Source organism: Merops nubicus, unplaced genomic scaffold (assembly GCF_000691845.1).
Source record: "Merops nubicus isolate BGI_N331 unplaced genomic scaffold, ASM69184v1 scaffold7221, whole genome shotgun sequence".
Classification (NCBI taxonomy): Eukaryota; Metazoa; Chordata; class Aves; order Coraciiformes; family Meropidae; genus Merops; species Merops nubicus.
The window spans coordinates 14,408-36,841 of NW_008590204.1; the positions used below are offsets into that span (position 1 = coordinate 14,408).

Sequence of the window (22,434 nt, forward strand, 5' to 3'; positions counted from 1 at the left end):
GGACAACTCCTGGGCAGGCAGCCTAAATCCACCACGTGGCTGGTGCCCTTGAGGAGTGGGGTGGGACTGTCACCAGCAGGGCTCTTCCCAGTAGACCACGGTCTTCCTCTGTGCCTGAGCAAGCTGTGGAAGTAGCTGTCTGCCACATGGAACATTTTAATTTGAGGGAGAGATTTGATTTGAAAGGGCTGGGATTTTAGGTCAGCAGTCTGAAGTCAGACTTGAATAAGAAAAGGGAAAACTATGCTGAAAGTTTCTGAAAATGTTATCCTTGATGTTTGCAGCCAGCTCCAAATATAACAAGTGTTTCTAGGGCATTTACCAAAAAGGCCTGAAGAGCTAAATCAAAATAAATCCCAGTTTTGATATGAAGTTATTTGCTACAACAGCAGAAAACTGACCTTGCTGATGAGGGAACCCCCTTCTAATCCTGGTTTTCTGTAGACAGAAAAAATAAGAGTGTTTTCTTTCATTTTAGTGCCAGCCCATACGTCTTGATAACTCCAAATGAAACCAGAAGAAAACAGTTGCAGCAAAGTAAGTTGAGTTCCCTAATAGGGTAATACATTATTTATACTTGAAAAAACTGAAGGGTTTGTGAACTTTATTGCCCTTGCAACTTTTGTCCTCATTTTTGCAATGCTTTTTATGTGCAGCTGTAGCTGTAAAGCCCATCCTACGAGCATTCGCCATCACTGTGTTGGCTCTTCTGAAGATTGACTTCTCATCTGACTGAGCTTCATGCAGAATAAGTTTGTACAGGGAAAGGTTTTTGGTAATTTCGGTGTTGGAGCTGTTCAAACTGCCTTCTGCAAGACTCAGATGGAATGAGCTTTATCCCATGTTTACAGGATCGAGTTCAAATGGGAGAACCTGACTTTGAACACTTTCTTGGTTAGGGAGAGGAAGAAGAAAAATACAAGGAATATTTCTGGAAATACTCTCGTGGAGACTAAGACAACTAGAACCACTGCTGGTTCTTGAATCTCCATTTAAAGATTGCAGGTGGTTCTTTAATAAAGCTGGGAAAGATCATTTTGGATGGAAAATACTTATGAATCTAGGTTCACTTTTACTTAGCTTTGAGTCTTGCTGTTCAAAGTAGCTAAGCAGGAACACCCTGAACCACTTTCAGGGTATGTGTTAAAAAACTTTCATTGCCAAAGTTACAGCCAAGAGCTGGTCATGAAAGAAATTCTGTGTGCAGAGGTGACCAGGCACTGCAGTCCTGCACTGCCAGCTCTTTGTGCAAGATGTGAAAGCTGAAGGAGTGTCAGTCAGCACCCCTCACATTTTGAGTCCTCAAGTAAACAGTGCCATTAAATAACTTCCTAGACATTGTGACTGGCTGAAATGCTTCACCAGCAACCTGGTGTGGAGCTCAGTTTCATCTGGTTGCAAGAAAGAAAATTTTGTCCTGAACCAAACTGTCATCTTCTGGAAGGAGGAATGAAAGCAGATCATCCTGGAGCTGATCCTGACACTTAACAGCAGAGATGCTGCTCTGGTAAAGATCTGTTTTCACTTTGTGCCACCCACATCCAAGATCTGAACTGTGTTAGGTATGTCTGCCTTGGATCCTGGCAGGAACAGGGGCTCACCCAGTCCAGTCTCTGCCTAAGTGCTTGTTTTAAGGTGAAATAACCATCTGGTGTTTCTCTTGGGCCTCTTTAGAGACTTGCCCAGGAACTGGCTTTATCTTGTCAGAGAAGAGCTGGCATTAGGCAGCTGGCAGCCTACTGTTCCTCTTGGTTTCAGTAGGAATGAAATGAGCTCCTAGGAGCAACTAAAGCCCTGCTGTAAAACACAGCTCCTCTTTTCCATCAGCTTTGTGGGCCTTGCTGTGGGAAGGGTTGTTGGGGTTTTTCCTCCCAGACAGCCCTGCCCACACGGCTGGTGCCCCTGACTTTCTTGACTAGACCTCCACCAGCTCCACTGGGAACTTGTCACCTGTCTCACGTCTGGACACCTATGTCAAAGTGTCTTAATTTGAAGCTGAATCATGGATTCCTCCTGTTTTTATTTAGGGAGCCTGTGTTTGGGAGGGAAAATCACTTACTCTTCATTTCCCTGCTAAGGGGCCTCACCCCACAAGCATTGCCTTCCATGCAGCTAACACCTTAATCAGCTGTTACACCCAGGAGTAAATGCTGGGGCATTTACCTGCAGGTTCCCAGGGGTTAGTTAGCAGCCTGTTAGGAGTCTCTTAGCTGGTTTTTTGTGTTGTTTTTGGGATTGAGTCCTTGCCATATAGTCTTGAGTTAGGGAAAATGTTTGTCTTGTTAGGTGATCATTACAGTGACTGTGTAATCTCCTTGGGCATGTCTGAACCCCTTGGGATCAAGTTTGTCTGTTCCTGGATAGGTCTTCAGGGTTATAAACAATTAGCAAAGCTGTCTGTGTTTTAGTTGGCCTCTAACTTCCATATGTTTGTTTCTTTTTGTGCCTTCTCAGTTGCTAAGAAGGAGCTAGATGACCTGCAGCAGTGGAAGGAGAAGCAGAGAGCACAGCCAATTAAACTGGTTCCACAGAGACTGGGTGAGAGACCTGGATGAGCTGCTATGAATGGTGAAATTCTGTTTTTCAGGACATGAGTCGTTTTTCACTTTTTCTCCCATGCTACTTATTAAAGAGATGCAGTGTCAGTATGAGCCTACTGCATGTGCTCTGTGCCTTTCCATGGCCATGGCAATGAAGATGTTGCTGAAACAAAACAGCACAGATTGTACTCCAGAAACCTGTTGAGATCAGTGTAGAAAATCTATACTAACACTTGGGGGAAAAAACCAAACCAAACCAAACACAAACAGGTGGATTATCCCTCCTGCTGGTGGCGTTGTCTGTGGTTGATGTCTCTGAGGGGACACACACTTGGCATTAGCATGCAGATGGGCAGCATGTGTTGGAGACCCTTCAGTCACTGTAAGGCTCGCCTGTTGGGGTGCATGTGCTTCCCTCACTGCTGGCTCTTGAAGAGGCAGAACTGATCCCTGCAGCTGCAGACATTTGCAGGCTGAATGTGCATGAGGCTGTTACCCATTAACAGAGAATGGTAAATAAAAACAAGATGAAGAGCTGCAGGAGCTTAAGTCACCCTGAACTGATATCTTTGCTAAGATAACCAACTATTTTCCTAGACAGGTTACAGCTATGAAACATTTAATTTAGTGCTTTTGGGGAGTTAGTTTTTAAAAAAAAATAGACAAAAATACCCCAAACCAGCCAACCTGCAATCTTGTACAGAGAATAGGGCTGCAGATTGTGCTGAAGTAGGAGGAAGATTATTAGAAGTGCTTTTCAAGTGCCAGTCTTCAGACCTGTCTTGTTTTAATACCTTTCTTTAATGTCTTTGGCACAAAAGCGAAGAGAGAGCTGACGAAACTTGCTGACAAGACAAAACTTGAAGGCATCATCTGTATAGAACAGGACAAGGATATTGCAAAGCAAAAATGGGACGACCTTGAGAAGCTGCACTAATAGAAATGGGACACAATTCATTCTGACAAAGTGAATTATAATGATGCCTTTATTAGTTTTGTAAATCTAGAGCTGTCCTTCCTCTGTTTGACTGTCAAAGGAGAATCTGGGGTGCACAGTGAAGGCTATTGCCTTTCTTGACCTGGGAATTAAGTTCTTTCTTTGTCATGCTACACAAGATAAGTTTGGAGTGGTGTACTCTGTATAAAAATGGATACCAGGAGGAGATGGAGGAATTTGAAGTGATTCCAACCCAGGTTTGGTTTTGTGGTCTAGGTGATACTGGTCCCACGTGCCTGCTTTGCTTTGCAGCCTGAGTCACAGGTTTTTCTCAGTAGTGAATCTACCTTTACAGGTTGATGTAATGCCCTGTGTTCCAACATCATGTGATGTCATGTGGCCAGACATGCTCTTTATGAGTTCTTAGACACTGGCTGCATCTTGCCTGTGAGCAGTTCCTGCAAGTCAGGCTCCTCTCCCAGGAGGACCATAAAGCTCTTTGCTGAAGGCAGTGAAATCTGAAAGCAGGAGTTTGGGGTGTGCTGTCCATGCAGGGGGTGTGCAGGCTGGCTGATGGCTGGGGACAGGGTGGCCATCCCACAGGGACTGAGTGTGGTGACTCAATGTCTGCTGGTCCCAATGCATTCAAAAACTTTCATGGGAAGGAAGCAGATTAAGAAGGGGAAAAAAAAAGCAAGAAAAAGCTGAAGGGATTGAAGGAGGTTATATGAGCTCTTCAGCCACTGTCTGGCTGCCACTTAGAAAGACCCCTGGAGACAGAGGTACATGCACTACGTTCAGTACCCCTGAAAAGAGGTAAGGTGTGAAGATTATTAGATCTTATTCCCACAGGAACAAATTTGGAACAGAATAGACATTAAGGAAGGGGGAAAAAAATCTAAGTGGTATCTGTAATTTCACAACTGTAGATACTCATTAAGGTAAAACATATCCTATGTTATTTTCTCAGAGTGATTTTAAGAAACTACAAATCTAGTCCAAATCAGCAGAAAAATCTTAAGGTTGAAGTTTCTTCACACATGGTTTTGACAGAGAAGTTGGTGTCCTGGATTTCAGCTTTGCAATGTTTGACTGGCAGACTTTGAGGTATGACAGAGGGATGAGAGCAGTGAAGGATGGAAGTTCCACCCTCCTCCATAAGCAGCATGTGGAGCCACAAATCATGTCTGATAAATGCAGTGGCCTTTTTTTGTGTGATCATTTTATATAAAGCCAGTCACAACATGCTCTGACTTCAGTGAATCATGTGACACATTCCAGCCAAGCCAGCTGGAATGAACTGAACCTGCCTGAAGGACTACAGAGAGTGGTTACTAATGATCAGAAAAATGCTTGTTTGGAGCCTGTGACCAGCAGCACATGCAGAGAAGCAGAGAACACAAAAGTGTTACATGTTACAAATAAAAGACTAGAAAGAAGGAAAGATCAAGAATCCAAAAGGTTTCAAAATCTGTTTAGTAGCAATTTCATCTCCCAGACCTGGGGAGGAGGCACTCTGCAATGACAGCACCTGCTTACTGCTGCTATGAGCTTGTGTAATGTGTGACCAGACTTTCCTGAGAGCTTAATCTTATGGTGTCTTTTATGTGCATAGAAATGTTTCCACACTTAGGGAATTGATCTACCATTCAGTGAACCTCACAAAAGTGCCTAAAGATTGGTTACCTTCCATTAGTAAGCTACTTTAGTGAAGAGTAATCCTTCTAAGATCTAGTGTAGTTGTCTTATATTTCAGGCACCTCAGGTAGCACAGGTTGGTCCAGCTGCTTCTGTAGGGCTGACAAGGAAAACTTCTTTACTGTGAGGGTGCCAGAGCCCTGGAACAGGCTGCCCAGGGAGGCTGTAGAGTCTCCTCTGGAGGTGTTCAAACCTGCCTGGACATGTTCCTGTGTAACCTGCTCTAGGTGAACCTGCTTTAGCAGGGGGCTTGGAGTGGATGGTCCCCAGAGGTCCTGTCCAGCCCTTACCATTCTGTGACTGTGTAACAGTCCCCCAGTGGGGAACATCCCAGAAGAACACTCAGTGAAAGTACAGCCCTCATCCTCAGGACAGGGCAGGGCTGCTGCTGGTTTTTCCAACAGCTGAAGGAATGAATTAGTTGCTTTCCCAAAGCAAGGAAAAAGCTTTGGAGAATAATAGAGCAGAGTAATAGAATCAAACCTGCTCCCTCCACCCCTGAAGACCTATTGTCACTTTCTCTATGTGGTTGGTTTCTTATTTGTTTTGTTTGTGGATTGATGGTTGTTTTGGTTTTTTTGATTATTTTTTTTTTAATTGAAAGCTGAACATTATGACCAGAGCTTTAGATGTTCTCAAAAGAGCTCTGCCTTTGGAAAGGGCACCTTCTGCTACCTGCTGATGAGTATGAGGTTTGTGGGAAAGGCTTTGATTTCCATTTCAGAAAGGGGATTCTTCCTCAAGCCACAAGATATTACTTGGAAGATATTTAAATGATAGCATCCCATTAGAGCTGGCAGACTCCGAGCTCCTAAATTTGATAGAAGAGAAACTTTCTGGCAACAAAATTTCCACCTGCGTGTGACAAAGTGAGCAAAGGTGGAGAGAGCTGGATCTGCAGAGGAGCCCTCAGCTGCAAAGCGTGACTGGTTTCCTGAGCATGGAGTAGTTCCTCAGGGAACTGAGGGTACACTGTAGGAGATGTTTGCTGGCAGGGGGGTGGCACAGTGGATGCTCTGTAAATGACACGCTAGTGTGTTTGAGGGATGGATGAAATGATTGAAAAGGTCTCTTGTCTGTTATCTTTAACGTTAGACAGCCACTGTAATTATGAAAAATTTCCTGTGTATACATGTGTGTGATCTGTTACATTGCTCTGCTCTGAAATGACTGGCATTTGAACTTAAAAAGCTCATGAAATATGCAATTCATACATTTGAGGTGTTTTTTCTTAAGGTGGGAAGGAATCAGAGGCTGAAGCAAGGCAAAACCAGCAAATGATGCTCCTGCAGTCTAAATACCAGCAAAAGGTCAGGAAGAATAAATTTTTTTTTGTTTAAGAACTCAAAACCCTCATTTTTATGAAGCATTTCATATGGCTGTAAAATGAACTCACAGCTGCTTGACAGAAGAAAATCATGAAACCAGAAAGAAGCAGCAGAAAACCAGAAACCAGTGTTCTGCACCCAAGAAAATGAGAAATCTAGCTTTAAATTTTTGGCAACCCCAATCATGTGTCAGATCTGAGATGATAACCAGTGCAGCTGTAGAGCCACTTCCATGCCCTGCTGCATCTTCTGCCCTCCTGCCTGTACTCTGACTAACTGATCAGTGCAGGACCCCACCCAGTGCTTGGGTAGGAATGTTGTTCCTGTTATAAAAGGTACAAATGTTTGTAAGCTACCAGTCAGCTGTGTGATTCCTTCCATGGATGCCCATTTATCAGTCCTAGATTTCTCAGTCTTCATAAAGCCAGCATTGGAGTAGCTGCTGTACAACCTGCTTTATCCAGTGCCTCATTAAAAAAAAAAAAAAAAGAAATTCTGGAAAATTCCCTCAAATGCATTTAGATTTGAAAGACATGCAGTACAGGAGTCAAGTTAAGTTATCTTATGTGGGTTTTGTATAGATAATATTGTAAAACACTGTTCTTTATGTCATACAGCACAAGAGAGAAGAATATGTAAAAGCAAAAAGGGCAGCTGAAGAAGCTGAACTCCAGAAAAAGAAAGCAATTCAGAGAGAAAAGGTAAAGATGATTAATGCAGAGTTGGAGCCGTGTAACAGAGTTCATGTCTTGATGCTTGATTTCACTGAACTGCATGGAACAGGCTAATTGAATTAAATAGTAGCCCTGGATTATATCAAGGACTTAGGAAACCAAATCTTCATTCTGTTTGTAGCTGACTGAAGGGTGCCTGTTCTGGTGTTCTTTGGGGCTTGAGTGTTCCAGGGGCTCTTCAGAAGCTCCAGCCTTTCAGCTCCATCCATCCTGCAGAGTCAGAGCACCAGGGGCAGCACTGATGTTGTATACACAGGTTAGAGAGTTCACTTGGACATGAACTTTCTCTTCAAGATCAGACTCTGGTAGATGGCACATAATCCATAACTGCCTGCTGGACACATGGGGAGAATACAAGAAAGCCCAACCTGTCATGGTAGGAAAGGCATTCCAGTAATGAAAAGGTCAGAGTAGTCTCTGTGCTGTGCTGAGCACACCCTAAAATTCCAATACCCCTCCAGCCCCTCTGGCCTTGCACATCCAGGTGGATTGCTAACACCTAAGACCACTTTTCCTTCTAGTATTCACTGCAGATTGACACCAATGAAAGCTCACTTTCAAACCTTTAGTTTTATTTGGCATTGTTTTTCCTAGTTATTCTCACAAAGCATCTTCTCATCCTGTGTGCTGTATAAATCTTTGTCAAGGTTCATTCATGTCTCCTTGGTGAGAACCAAGTAGCACTTCCTTGAGATTGTAACAGGGAATTTAAATGGAAAATAAAAAGAAGAGAGTGGGAGCATGATACTGCTGCACAGGGCAGTAATGAGAGGAAGGGAGATTTCAGGTTTTTGTTTCCACAACAGTAAAAATTATGTTCTGTACTGAATTTGAATGCTGAGAGTTGATTAAAAAACCATCACTACTAGGGTGGCATACAAGGGCATGCATAAACTAAACTAGTCCTGATTGCCTCTGGGTAAAGGTTGGGCTGTTCTCAGCCTTTCAGAGGCTAGCACTACTCTTTGGGGGGAAGCCCATACACAGTATGGCTCACAGGGGCCATAAATAGCATCATGTGCAAATGGCATTAACAGCTACTACCTCATATATAGCTGCAGAAGAAGTGATGATAGCAATGGTAGAAAGAGGATTAATTGTATTTTATTCACCTGTTAAATATATGTTGTTTGTCCATGGGCATTGGACAAGAAAAATGTTGGAAGATTGCTCTAATTTATAGTTACATCTAGGAAATTTATTGATGTATCAGTTTTGTTTTCATGCTCTCTAATTTCCTTACCTTCACTCCCACAGATTATAAAATCTTTATGGATGTTGTAGACAGTAAAACTGTAACTATCAGTTTCTTCCAAAGGAGAACACAGTATCATGGCAAATGTCTTTGCCAAAGTGACTGCTTGATTTGCATAACTAAACATACCCACAAAGCAAAGAAACAAAACAGAGGAGCATGAAAGGGAATCCTTAAGTTGAATTTGTTTATTCAGGTTGTCTTCCACAACAGAGATTGAAGATTTCTGCATAGAAGATGTTTATATATTATAAGTTTAAGAAAAGCGTGTTGGAAAGCCACTAAAAGGTGTCAGTTTGGCTGTCTCACTCTGCCTGCAGCTGAAAGGCTCCTGAGAGCTGAGCATGACAGGAAAGGGACCCTAAAAAACTGGTACTGAGCAACCAATCATTGGGTCCTGGTGACCACAGGAGGGGAACTTCTGTTTTACAGTGATAGACTTGCAGAGTGGTGAGGAGTGGCCCAGGCTGCCCAGGGAGGTGGAGTCACCAGCCCTGGAAGGGTTCAAAAAATGTCTGGACATGGCACTTGGGGACATGGTTTGGTGGTCATTGGAGTGTTGGATTGATGGTTGGACTTGATGGTCTTGGAGGTCTTTTCCAGCCTTAATGATTCCATGAACCTATGAACTGCACCTATGGGGCACCAGCTGAGAGTGTGTCTTTCTGCAAATTTACAAGCCTCCTTCTCTTGCTGGCCAGTCCTTCTTTTGCTCAAAGTTATTATTCAATCAATAAACCCAAAATTGTCTGACAGTCTGTCAGGACATAATGTCTAGCCAGCTTTATCAATGGGGACTGTGAAACTTGGACAGCTGGAGAGCTGCTTTTGCAGCCAATGTGAGTGGTGAAGCCCTCCAGACTGGTGCCCAGTGACTGGAGTGGGTGCTGGTACTCAGCTCAGTTTTCCCTTGGCTGTAGGAAGGATGTGCTGCAAAGCCAGTGCTGCTTGTGAACCTGGGGGGTGTTTTGTTAGTGCTGTAATGCAAAGAGCAGCAGCATCTGCTCTCCTGTTATCTTTGACCAAGAGATCTCCTGGTCTGCCAGAGCAGTACCCAGATGTGACAGCTCTGCCATGCCCCCTGCAGGAGTCCACCTGCCTCTCTGTCATCCTTTCCTTAACCAGAAGGTTAATTAAAGTAGTTGGTAGTGGAGTACCAGCACTCCTGGCCTCTGCTTTCTGTCTCCAGCCCCCAGAGGGGAGAAGGGTGGATCCTTCCTCCTCCCCCTTCCACAGGAGCAGTTTGTGAGGACTGGTGTTCTGTGGGATCTGGGATCTGCAGGCTCCATGTCAGGCAGCATGTCCTGAGACTGCTTTGGGTATTCCTTCTAAGCTGGTGAACCCTGAGTGCTCACAGGGATCACTTTGGAGAGACTCTGTAAGGTCAGCAGGGAAGCCCCTTTTCTGAGTGCTGAGATGCATGTCTGATCTGCAGACACTGGGGAGGTACATGGGAAGTAACATCATTATTATTATTAATTATTATTTGCTCATTAGTAGCAGGTGTCTGCAGATGGGTATCTTGGGCAGCCCTTCACATCACAGATTTTGACCAGACTGAGCCATAAGTTCCTTTGTGTGTTTAGGGTGAAAACACAGTCAGTGTCCAAGAAAATAAACAAGTGGCCACTATTTGGCTTCTTGTTTTTTAAGCTTTCTGCATTCATGCTGTACACACAACAGGATAACTTCAGTGCACTGGGTGTTTCTGTTTCCTGCCATCCATTCTCTGTGCCTGTTAACCTGCCTTTAGCCTTTCCTTCTATATCTGAATCTTGACTCAGTATGAAAAGATTCCAAAGATTTTAAGTTAAAATGCTCAGTGTAATTCTACTGTGTGCAGCTTCTTTTTGCTCTTGCATTACATGGCAGCAGTCCTGCCATCTTTAGAGACTGTCCTAGTTAGAATAAGCTCTCATTTCATTGTATTCTTTATCAAATCGTGTGTTCTTTAATTTGGCTGTGTTAATCAACATGAATGGCCTTTTTTGGGAATTTGTTAAGACCAGGCACTCTACAGACCTTCTGCTGATGCTTTTCAGCATGTTTACCTTCAATATCACAGCTGTTCCACTCTTGGCTCAGTTTTTGGAGACCATGCCAAGTGTGGAGTGCTTTGGCAACGTCTTCTGATAGATTGTCATTATTTAGTGACTGTCCCAGTCCCACTGCCTGTCATTTGCAGGGGTCCCAGGGTAGGAAACAGTCACCTCGGCCACAAATAAATGTTTTCAATATGTTGGAGTTCTCCTCGGGCACCATTCTGGTGGCAGCAGAACTGTAGGGTTCTTTCTTACCTAGAGGAGATGGGGCTGCCATGGAAGGGCTGTACTCATCAGGTTAATGTCAGTGTGTTACTCTAGCTAGGAGCTCTGCTGAGCTCTGGGTGTGACCTTTCAGGACCCTGCAGTGTGAGGGAAGATCCCACGTCAGATGGATTTCAGTGGTGAAGGCCTCAGCTTGCAGTGCTGAACAGGGGTGGGGCAAGCCTGGGAGCTGCTGCTGGTGCCTTGAGGGTGTCAGCATCACCTCTGACAATAATAGATGCCATCAGATTTCCTTTCTTCCTCTCTCTTTTCTTTTCCTGTACATTGTGTTGCACATGGGTGAGAGTATTTTGCCTAAAACTCACGTGTTTCTGGGGGGAGGGTTTAGGACAAGGTGTCCCCTGAACACTCAAAGTTTACCTGTACTGTGGGGTGATATTCTTTAGTTTAGTTGGATTTTTTAAAAAAAATTGGATAGTACTTCATACATTCTCCCACTGTCTCAGCACATCAAATGACTGATCAATGAGACATCTTATTCAGAGATGTGTTCCTCCTGTTGTCTGCTTTCCCATTGCCTTTTTCCAGAGTCATTTCCCTTCCAACAGTTTGTGCCATTACACAACCTCCTGTCTCTTAAAATCCCTGGCTGCAGACATCTGACAGGAGGTTTTTTGCTTAATCCAATACATGTTGAGGAGGAATTGGGACGTTTTGCAAATCTCTTCCAAGCAGTCACTCCTCATGCAGTTAAAGAGTACCCGTCCTGAAATCACTGATGGCAAAGGAGCTGAGCAACTGCCAGCAGAGCTGGAACTTTGCTGGAATGTTACTGGTGGCAGGACAGGAGGAGCATAGTGGGGGTTGTGTCTGCAGCCTGTTCTTAACACCACTTCCCCCCTCACACCCCCCAGTCTACCCAGCCCTGGTACAGTGTCCTCCCCCTGATTTGGGACTCTAACCAAATGGGCCATTCCTACCCACAGCTACCTTCTATCCCTGCAATGGATCATCTGCAATCTCCAGGACACTTCACTGGAAGCAGTGTCTGGTTGCTGGGTTAACAAACAATGGCTGTTTTCACTTTGAGGGTGGGCAATGAGCAGAGTGTCAGGATGAGGCTGCAGTTCTCTCAACGTGCAAGTATTGTGAACAGAAATCCCAGTTTGGCACTTCTGATTTGTGTTTTCAGTACAGTGAGCTGCCTTTTGCCTTCTCCATTGGACCCATCTCCAACATGCTTGTCAAAAAAAAAAAGAAGTTTTGGCTGGCCTCCTTTTGCCTGGAATCTAGCTTGAGCTACACAGTGCTGTTGCAGCAACTTCTCCAGTTTCAGCTTTATTTCAGTGTTTTATTCTGTGTGAATTTGAGGTGTAGGACAGTTTAGAAGACCCTTCCACTGGAAATTATACAGTGTTCTATTAAAGGACTTAATCATTTGTGTGATATCCAGGTTTGCAGAGGAGTTTTCTGTGTCAAGGATTTGGCTGGCTCTTGCACTGGGCATGGTGTCTGAAGCAGAATAACCACGATTCAGTGCAGATGTCTCAGGAGGCCCCTGTGAGGATAGATGGCTCTGCCAGCAGCACAGTGTGGTTCCTGTTCATACTGATCTCTTAACTAGGAGCTGCTTGGCTGTCTCCGAATATTTCTAAATTTGAGATGGGGTCACTTTTGTACCCAGTTGCTGCTGTGGTTGCTTTAAAAAACAGAATATTGAAATACTTGAACTGAAATAATGTGCTTGTTTCTGGCTTACTGGAAAACTCAAGGATGTTCTCCTGGTTTTAATTTTGTAGGCAGAAAGACTTGAAGCTAAAAAACGACAAGAAGAAATGCAAAGAAGAGAGATGTTCCTGGAAGATCACCATTAGTAAGTAAAATCTGAAACTTATCAGCTAAATTTCCTCATCTGCTTGTCCTTCTGTTTTGGGGTTTGATATTCTTAAATTTTCTGCTTTTGTCTGGTTTGGGGCTCAGGAAGGGTTTGGTTTCTGTTGCTGGTTTTTTCACTTTTTGGCTTCATACTTTTAACTTCAGGGCAAGAGGCAATGGGCACAAACTGAAAGACAGGAGGTTCCTCCTGAACACCAGCAAACACTTTTTTACTGTGACTGACTATGGGCAGAAGTTGCCCAGAGAGGTTGTACAGTCTCCATCCTTGGAGATATTCAAAAGTTCTGGGCAGCTGGCTTTAGGTGGCCCTGCTTGAGCAGTGGGTTGGACAAGATGACCTCCAGAGGTCCCTTCCAAGCTCAACCAGGATGTGATTCTGTGAAGTATTCCAAGCCCCCTCCACACCTTATGCTGTGAGAGAATTGGTTCAGTAGATCTCTCTTAGCTTCCCCAAACATGCATTTTGAAATAAAAACTGTGAGTTTTAGAATGACTTTTTCCTTTCTTTCTCTAACTGAATCAATATGTGGTGATTCAATCCAAGACTAATTATTGAAACAGGATGTAAATTACATCTCCACCCATTAATCTTAGTGACTAGTAAAGAAGTCTAACCCACATGGAAGAAAGGAGGGCTTCCTATATTTGGCTTAGTCCTACAGCTCAAAGGTAGAGATCTGCTGTGAAGAGCTGTTTCCCAAGAATACCTCGTTAATGTCAGGTTTAGATATGGCTTAACTCCTGACATAATTAATTCCACTGGCAGTGAAGTTCCTGCCTTGCCAGTTGACTCTACCCTATTTATTTATTTTTAACTGATCCAACCCAGTTCTATCACATAATTAACACACAATGCTGTTTAGTCACCTTTACCTTTTTTATCTCTGGCTCTTGGAATCACTCACCCGTGTTCTTAGCATGATTGATTGCTCCTTCCTCCTCTGTGACCTTCAGAGGAGTCACTTTTATCTCCTGCTACTGGCTCCATTTGTCCAGTCTGTTCTCTGGTGTACAGACATTCTAGTGCTTTCTGACTGACCTCAGCCTGTCTTGTCTTTTTCCTTTGATTTCTTCTCATTTGGCTTTAGGTGCAGCTCTTCCCTGAACTGCACTGCCAGTGTTTGTCTCTAGATAATGCTGTTTTGCCTGCTCTTTGTCCTCTGTTTGTCCCAGTGTGGATTTCCTGCACACACCTCGATGCCTCAGGATTTCTGAAGATTCTGCACAGCTTTAGGTCTCTGCCTGTTTCTGACAGTCCAGACACCTCCATGCTCATTGAGCCTACCTCAACAACCTCATCAGATCTTGTCAGTGCAAGGTCCTCAGTGATGGGAATTGCTCTGTTCTGAGGGGTTTGTCAGGGTTCTTGTGTTCCTGTTTAATCTGACTTTCTTCAGGCTTGCTCAGGTGTGAACAGAGACATGTCTCTTCCTTTCCCTCACCTTCACTGTCTGTGCCTTTTTTTCCTTGGGGTGAAATGAATTCTGCTGATCAGCACTTTTCCCATTCAGCGTGAGCTGGGTTCTATCCAAAGCTGGCCAGACCCCTCTGAAACAGCTTCATGTGGGCAGTTGTTTGGTCCCCAGGTGGTGCAGGAGCTCAGGCTGCCTGGTCACCAGGAAGGAAAGTGCCTGGCAGCTCTTCTACCCCCTGATCTAGGAAAGCCTTGTGAGCCTTCAGCTGGTGTCATCTTATGAAGCCAAACTGCAGGGTGCAGCTGTGGGTAACTGTTCAGCTCCATGGCTCAGGGTTGTGTTCAGCTACCAGAGGATTATTTGTATGTCCTGTGTACTGGATACACACCAGGAGGGCCCTGTAGATACTGCACCTGGAGGAACTGAGCTGAAAACCTACCTACAGTGAATGCAGCTCTGTTTGAGTGAGAACCTCCCGTGCTGCAGAGGGTGAAGCTAGTGCCTTCCCTGGGCTGAAGGGATCCTCTGCTGGGCAGAGGAGGAGGAGTCTTTGCCACTGGATCTTGTTGAGCTTACATTGCTAAGATACATTGGCATTATGGAGCCCAGCATCCAGGAGTGGTGGGAAGACATGGTTCAGCCTCTCAGATAAAGGAACTTGGAACTCCACTCAAGTCCTGCTGGTGACTGGAGGCATATTGGCACAAAGGGCCTGCTGGGTTTGTCTGGATGCAAAACCGAGCGACTCGTTCCTTCCATCAGCTAAGACCTTGTGCCTGAAGATGAAGGGAACAGACACAAGGCTGTGCCCCTTTCCTGGCTGGTGTATTTTTTCTTCCCCACGTGCTGGGGGAAGGGAAGGCCATGCACTGCATGGGAAGCAATGATGTCTGCAGTGCCATGGCCTGTGGAGCCATTTCAGAAGAGGAGCTGCCTCGTTAGTCTGTCCTCTGTAAGAACCTGTAGCTACAACAGCCCAACTTTCCCGAGGAGATCAATGCCTGCCAGAAGTCTCATTAGCTGGGAAACCTTTTAAAGCTGATCACCACCACTAGCTGTCTCAGCCTCCATGGGGCACAGCCCAATCTGTACCTCTCCTCTGTGAACTCCTCCCTTTATTCGATAAGGAAAGGCAGTTATGACTCACATCTTATTAACATACTCTGATAACTAAGTATGATGCTTCCTAGCAGTTTGGTTTTTTGATTAAATTCCTGTCACTGTTAAAACCAAGAACTTCTCAATGAAATCCCCTTTCAAATGGTGTTACATGAACTGAATGCCAAAAGGAAAAATTGTCTGCAACCCTGCAGAACACAGTTAATTGTATCTATCTCTTGGAAGCCTTTTTAGCTTCTTTGTGTACAACTGGCCCTGGAAAAGTCAGCTATACCTGTTCTCACCATTGCTTCAGTATGTGTTTGAGTCTTTTGGGAATGCTATCTAGACACACATGCAGGGTGCTGTGGAAAGGTCTGTAAGGTTCTCTTCTTTTGGGATCAGAAACTCTTCTGACCCAGGTAGACTCAAGCTCCATTAGGTGACTAAAATGGACAAAACTCACAAGGTATCTCCTAAGGCAGCTGAAGTTTGAAGAGCACACAGAATCAGACTCTGAACTGGGGGAACTGCTGCATGACCAGATTGTGTTAACAGAGGAGAAGCACTTGAGAGGTTTGTCTGGGATAGCATCACCATGGTTCTGCCTCTGCAGATGCCAGAGCTGCAGAATGAGGGGGGGGTGTGCACTTCTCTGTCAGAAGGTGCTTACATGTGACATGGGGTCCTTCCTTCTGAGCAGGGGTGTCTTGGGTGCATTCTACATCTGTGGCCTGTGGTAGAGACCGTGTTCCTGTCAGTGCACATGAGAAGGTGACAAATGCTCGTGTAGCCCGTGCTAGTGCTGGTGTAGTGCATGGCTGGTCCCTGTGAGGAGAGGTCTGAATGTCCATCTTGCCCAGCAGCAATGAAGAAGAGATCAGGGGGCTGGCTCAGGACTTTTCAGAGTATCTTTAGTTAGGACACAAACGATGTCATTTAACCAGTAATGTGGGATGGCCACCACATGGCTTGCTCTTCTCTGGCTTGCTGTGCAGCCCGTGTGAGTCTCTGCCTGCACTGTAGCATGGCTCACTGTAAGCTCTTAGCCCAGCTGTCTAGTAAGGTGCTTTTATTTAATTTGGATTCAGCTTCCCAGAAACTGCAGCGTTGGATGTGGTCCACTGCATTTCTAATAGCTCTCTGGCCATTTATGTGATGGGAAAAGCAGTCTAGCACATAGAGTTTCTTTTTAATAGCACATGATGGCTGTTGTATCACTTCATCTTTCCCTTTGTTACATATTCATGCCTGTGTTTTTGTGAAGGTTGTACTCCTGTGAAAATTCCTGGCAGTGCTGTGCTCAGCTACATGTGTGCACTCCATATATTCTGCTCAGAATTTGGAGCTGGGAATAGGGTTTGCCAGAGTGCCTCTGAGTGCACATTGCAGGCACGAAGCAGGAGGTTCACCCAACCCACTGATGCACCCTCGCTTGCCAGAGCAGCTTTCTCCAAAGTCATAAAATGCAAGGAAATAAAACCTGAACCAAACCAGAATTTTTATTTATTTATCTCTTTTTACAGGATAAATACTAATGTCCTTGCCAGTTTTCAGTCCCTTATGATGTGTGGTTCAAACAGCAGGCTGGTAACAAATTCTCCCCACAGAAGTGCAAATGTGAACCTGACCGGGGTTTTAATATAGGCTGCTAGGGAGAATGAAAGGGCTCACACAAAAAGGGTTTGCAGCCTTGAGGATCTTTTGTTTGCTTCTTTTCACCACAATGGTCTTCGTTTTGTTCATTTGCTCCTGATTATTTTAAGCATTGTCAATTATTTAGCTAACAGGCAGAAAACTAGGCTTTTATAGACATCCAAAGGGACTCTCTTGAGTGTAATAATGAAGGCAGTTTATTGAACGCCTGTGAGGTTGCTTTCTAATTGTACACATTAATCTGCCCATGCAAGCTGGCTGAAAATACAGAAGCAGATTGCACATGCAGATGGAGCACACAGAATGGAAGATCTATGCAATAGTCTTATACAAAACTGCATTTTCCTTAAAACTGGATTTATGCTTATTACTTCAGACAATAAATGAAACTTGATGTCTGAAATAACTTCCCAGAATACTGGATGAGTTGGTGGGAGGAAAGAATAGCCTAGCTTTATTATTTCATCCAGTCAGGAAAACAAAAAAAGCTAGTGGGTTGACAGGAAAAATTAGTTTTGGGTGTGGGTGGGAAGTGATGAAAATTATTCTGCTGAGAAAGTTACCTTTTTTTTTTTTTTAGCCTATTTTTGTGGTTTCTTGAAGCCTTGTACCTAAAATGAACTAGTGCCACGTTTTTTGTTCTTATCCTGAAGAAAAGAAACACATGCTCAAGACCTTGCAGACAAAAGAGCCTGGCAGCCAGAGACAGCACAGTTCTGATCCCTAGGGTTAGGTCTGGCCAAGGCTGCCTCAGTGTGCTCAGGCATTACCCCCAGAGAGGCCTGTGGGTGCTGCATTGGGCTGCCTGTGGGGCTGCTGGAAGGGTCTGTGCTGGAAAGCAAGGACCCAGAGCATGGCCCTTCTTCCCAATAAAGGGCCATGCAAAAGAGCCATCAAAATCATACAGGAATTTAGTGGGTTAATCATTTCACATTGTATTTTTTCACTTTCTAGGTTCCAGCAAAAGGTGACTCCCCCACCCACATGCACACCAAAAAAGTGCACATCAGTTCATGCTGACAGATTTGTACATGGCTGATGTTTGTCTCTTCCTTTTACCCAAAAGTGTCCCTGAGCTGCAGGTTTGGGTCAGGGTTGAAGTACATCAGAAGAAGACTCCAGGCAGAGCTGAGGGGTGTTTGCAGCTGACAGGTGGGGATGTTTTGAGGATGTTTTGGGGATTGCCCCTTGGCATGGCCCAGCTGTGGGAAGCAGCGGCTGCTCGTAGCCTGGGCTTGGTTAACTGCACCCCCCGTGGGCCTTGCTGGGGTGGGGGCAGCTTTCCCTGGGGGCAGGACCTGCCCTCAAGTGTGAAGCAACCAATCTCAGTTTCTGCAGACTTGAGGCAGTTGTGTGCTCAGCCAGGTAAACGTGCTGAAAGGGGGAGAAGCACAGATGTGCTCGCTGCTGCTGCAAAAAGATGCATCTGGAATGAAATTTTGGGGTTTGGGTTTTGTTTTTGAGAGAGGGAGCCCTGTTATTGTTTAAAAAACACTGTGACTACCTGGGCAGATGTGTGAAACTACCACTACGTATGCATTAGGCATCATTCTTAGCTTTTCAGCTGAACTGTAAGAAAATGGTGAAATATCACTTCAGCATTGCTCGCTGGCAGTGAATTTAGAAGCTGCTGTGTCCATGTCATTCAGCTCTAGATGCTGCTTCTGTTGTCTTAGCGACAGCTCACGTTGTCTCCTCTCTGAAACAGCTACACTGGTTTACCTAGCTTGGGATTCTTTATTTTTGCCTTTTATTACTGGCTTTGAATGGCTTTCAGCATACTTCTGAATGTTCTTTAGAGGAGAATTGTAATGCTGGGGATCTTGCAGCTTGAGAACACAAGTTCAGGAGCTGGCTTGTTTTCAGCAGTAATAAGAATGGGCATTATGTTTGAAAAGCTGTCAAGAGAAATAAATAGATTTATGACATATGCAAAAGCATTGTGCTGCTTTTTTTCAAAAGTACTGGCATAAAAGCTGGTATATATTTTTCTGTATCCTGGCATTGCAATATCCATCAATTAAAGCTAACGAATTAACTGCCACTGGTTCCATTGGGAAGGAGTAATGAAGATTACAAGAAGCCTTTTCAATTTTTAATTGATGCATTTTTAATGCTAGCCTGTATAACAGAGTTAAAGCCAAGAACTTTATGTGTAAGGAGAAATGTTATTTTATTTACATCTTTGCTCTAGGAGGAATACATTCCCAAAAGGAAAGCTCAGTAAATGGTGCTGTGCAGCTCTCGGGTGGAGGAGGATGCTAGGGCCCAGCTCCAGGTCCTTGTTCATGCTCCTCAGGATGAGTCCTCCCCAAGACTGGCTCTTCTGCTCGCCTTCCAGATGTGACAGGAGTTAAGGAACAACAACACAGGAAGTTACAGACCTTATTCTGAGCAGGAATTTAGATCTCAGGTCCTGCAAGGAGATCAGTTGTGGGGCTACAGATCTTCCACAGCTGCACACTGGAGACAGCCGTGGGGCTTTCTGCCTCCTGGTTGTCAGGGCTGGTGACCCTGTCAGAGCTTTAGTGGCAATGTGGGCAGCACACCCGTTTAGCCCCAAGCCATAGGAAATGTGTGTGGTTTTGCTGATCTACAAGTAGCTTGTGAGAGCAGGGTGCCAACTAAATCCCTAAATTACACCACCCTCAGTGGAGCATGGAGCAAGTTCCTGTTTCTGCCTTTGACTTGTGCTTGTTGAGCTTCAAGTGGATGCTTTTATGTAGCAGCTTTTAAGAGAGGACTCTGCCTGAAGAATAGTTGTGAAGTGTAAAGCCAGACATCTGAGGGCCCACGGGAAGGATCTGCAGTGTGGGCTGGCTGGAGTCACCACTGTCCCCTGCTAGCAGAGCCACCATGGCAGCTCCTAACAGCTTTTCAGTCCCTGAACCCAGGGTTTTGCTTCACTCCCCAACAGCTGCGTCTGTCCTGATACATTTACACTGTCACACTTCTATTTGCACTGTCACACTTCTATTTGCACTGTCAATCACTGTCACTTCTCAGGTCAATAGGCCTACGACTGCCTGCTTCCAGAGCTGGCAAACTTCATCACCTCCCCAAATGGGGCAGTTTCATTTCAAGTGTCTGTTGGCTGTTACTTGTGGTTGATGCTCGTTCCTGGACAGCAGCCAGGAGTTATTTTGGGATTGGAAGAAGTCAGAACTATTCCAGGAGTTGGTACCACAATACAGATGGCTTAGTTGCCATGCTAAGAGTATTACCTGGTGCTATTACCAGTGTGGGAGTAGCCTTTCTTAATTAACCGAGCAAAAGCCTTGTTCCCACCAACAGTGCTGGGGAACAGGGCTGCTGAGGAAGACAAAACACCCTCATAGGATTGCTGCAGCCTGACAGTGCTCCTGAGTAGCATTACTCCATTCAGTTTGACACTTAGGGGTAGGCAGAGCTCAAGTCAGTTAGGAGGGTGTCATCTTCTTGGTTTGTCTAAACTCTGGATCTCCTTTTGCTTAGCTATTCCTGAAGGGTATCAGGATGTTGCTGTATTCAAACTAATTTCTTCAGCTCATACTCTTTTTTCCTTAATATTAAGTCATTTAGAGGAATAGATTTTGTTAGCATCTCTGATTAGCCCTTGAAGTTTCAGCAAGCGAGTGAGATGTTGCTCCAACTGTCTGAATGTGGAACTCCTGTGGCCACTTCAATGTGCTGATTTCCTTCTGGAGATAATGTTTTCCTCTCTGGAACATTAATTGAACTGTCATCTCTCCAGCTTCCCCCTTTCCCTGCAGCACGGCTAGTGCTGTGCTCTGGATTGTTATGATTATAGGTTTAATATTATGAAAAATACCATTCAGGCAATATTTTGATAGTCTGGCAACGCCAGATGAATTGCCAGGTTTCAACAGAGCTGATACACAAGAAATTAACATGTATGATATGATTGCCTTGGCTGAGTTTGTCTTTCATCAGGTTTGGAAACCAGAGTCCTTTTCTTGTGGTAGGGACACTTAATTAATGTATTACTTAATTGGGTGTAGGAGGGTGTTTTCTGTAGTCAAAGGCAGTGCACAGTCTTGCTGAGAAACTTTATTTGCTTCTGCTCTCGTGGTCATCTTTTCTAATATCAAAACTGAGTCAGTTTTCCATCTGTCAGTGTGTTGATCTGGGAAATACAGTGTCTTAGTCCTCCACCCCATTTTTATGCAGATAATAAGATCTTCCACATACCCCAAAGTAATTCTTTTGCTATCCACAGGGAATCAGGACATTCAGGTATAACCCCTTTGCAGAGCTTCAGCCTCCTCAAATACATTCCAGACTTTCTGTAGGAGTTCTTAGTCTTTCTGGTATGGAAATACATTTTTATTTTAGCAGTTTTTGCATAGGTAGAGAAACACAAAATCTGTTTAAAACGTCAAGTTCCCAAAATGATTCTGTGCAATCTCACCACTCACCTTTCATGGAAAAAAAGTGTGTGCTTGATGCTTGAGTAAGACAACTATTAATTTGTTTAACCTTGACATACAGGTGATTTGTAGATCAGGGAATCTGATGTTTCACTTGGTTCTCTCTGTGCTGGGTGTTGGCTGAGGTCAATGTCAACTGTCCATATAGAGGAGGAAAGGGAGTGAACTGGGGATGCTGGGACACAGAGCATGGCCTGCTCCAGCTCGGGCAAGCACTCTGTACCTGAGGTGATAACTTTGGTTTGTATCATGTACAGTTACAGAGCAGAACTTGTGGGTTCTTGTTCTTTTTCCCCCCTTCTCTTCAATGTACCCACTGACCATAAGGACACCTTAAAAATGCATCTATTAATCATCTCAGACCCTGGAGTGAGATAAAAACCCCTTAGGTAGTCTGGATCAGCAGTTAGTCACCATCACTCTTTGGCAGCCGAGGCTTTTCCTCCAAGGTTAAATAGCTCTCTTTTGTAGCAGCATCTTCTTCCTCACGGATCTAGCTGGTTACCTTGTTAGCAGAGTAAATCTTTGTGTTGGATGCCTCTTGAAGCACTCTTTCTGTTCTCACTTCTGTACTTTCATGCTTTCAAAAGCTGCATATGAAATAAAATTGCCTCTTTCCTCTGACTGTATTCCTTTGAAGGAGCAAAGACCTGAGTAGGGACGTCTGGGACTGCAGGTTAGGAAACAGATTCCTGCTCACAGCCCTGAAACTCCTCTTCTGAACACCTGTTTATTTTGCTGCTTGTAACTCTCTTTAACTGTACTTCATTAAAAGTGTGAGGAAAGTGATGCTGCTTTGAAAATCTGGTTTATAAGGAGTGAAATGGAAAAATAAAATGCTTTTGCCAGAGTAAGAAATTACAATGTTGGGCAATTCTGCTTCAACTAAAGACAAGCACTTTTTTTTCAGTGCTACAAAATAATTCTTCAAGGTCTTTCTGCTTAAGTAATCAGTTGTAAGGCTGCATTGTATAAATCATGAAGGAGAATTCCTTAAAATAATCTCTTAAATTATCTGAGATTCATAGATCTGATAGAAGGATTTGCAACAATTCAGCACTCGCATCCTGGTGAAGTCCAGTGGTGTGTGAGCCTGTGTCTTAGGAGCTTTACAATGAGGGAGGAGAGCACAGCCACTGTACACCCCAAATATGCAAATGGCAATAATTATTAGCTTAAA

At 44.3% G+C, this 22,434-nt stretch overlaps 1 protein-coding gene across 1 annotated transcript in view; it reads left to right on the forward strand.

The window, feature by feature from the left end:
• Positions 1-478: 478 nt before the first annotated feature.
• Positions 479-22,434, forward strand: part of EPSTI1 (epithelial stromal interaction 1 (breast)) — a gene marked incomplete at both ends in the record, with an annotated part of 30,410 nt that continues 8,454 nt past the window's right edge. Inside the window, 5 exons of the mRNA XM_008949838.1 lie at positions 479-537; positions 2,455-2,538; positions 6,412-6,485; positions 7,121-7,204; positions 12,559-12,632. Coding sequence (XP_008948086.1) covers positions 479-537; positions 2,455-2,538; positions 6,412-6,485; positions 7,121-7,204; positions 12,559-12,632 — 375 coding nt within the window. The remainder of the gene's footprint in view (positions 538-2,454; positions 2,539-6,411; positions 6,486-7,120; positions 7,205-12,558; positions 12,633-22,434) is intronic.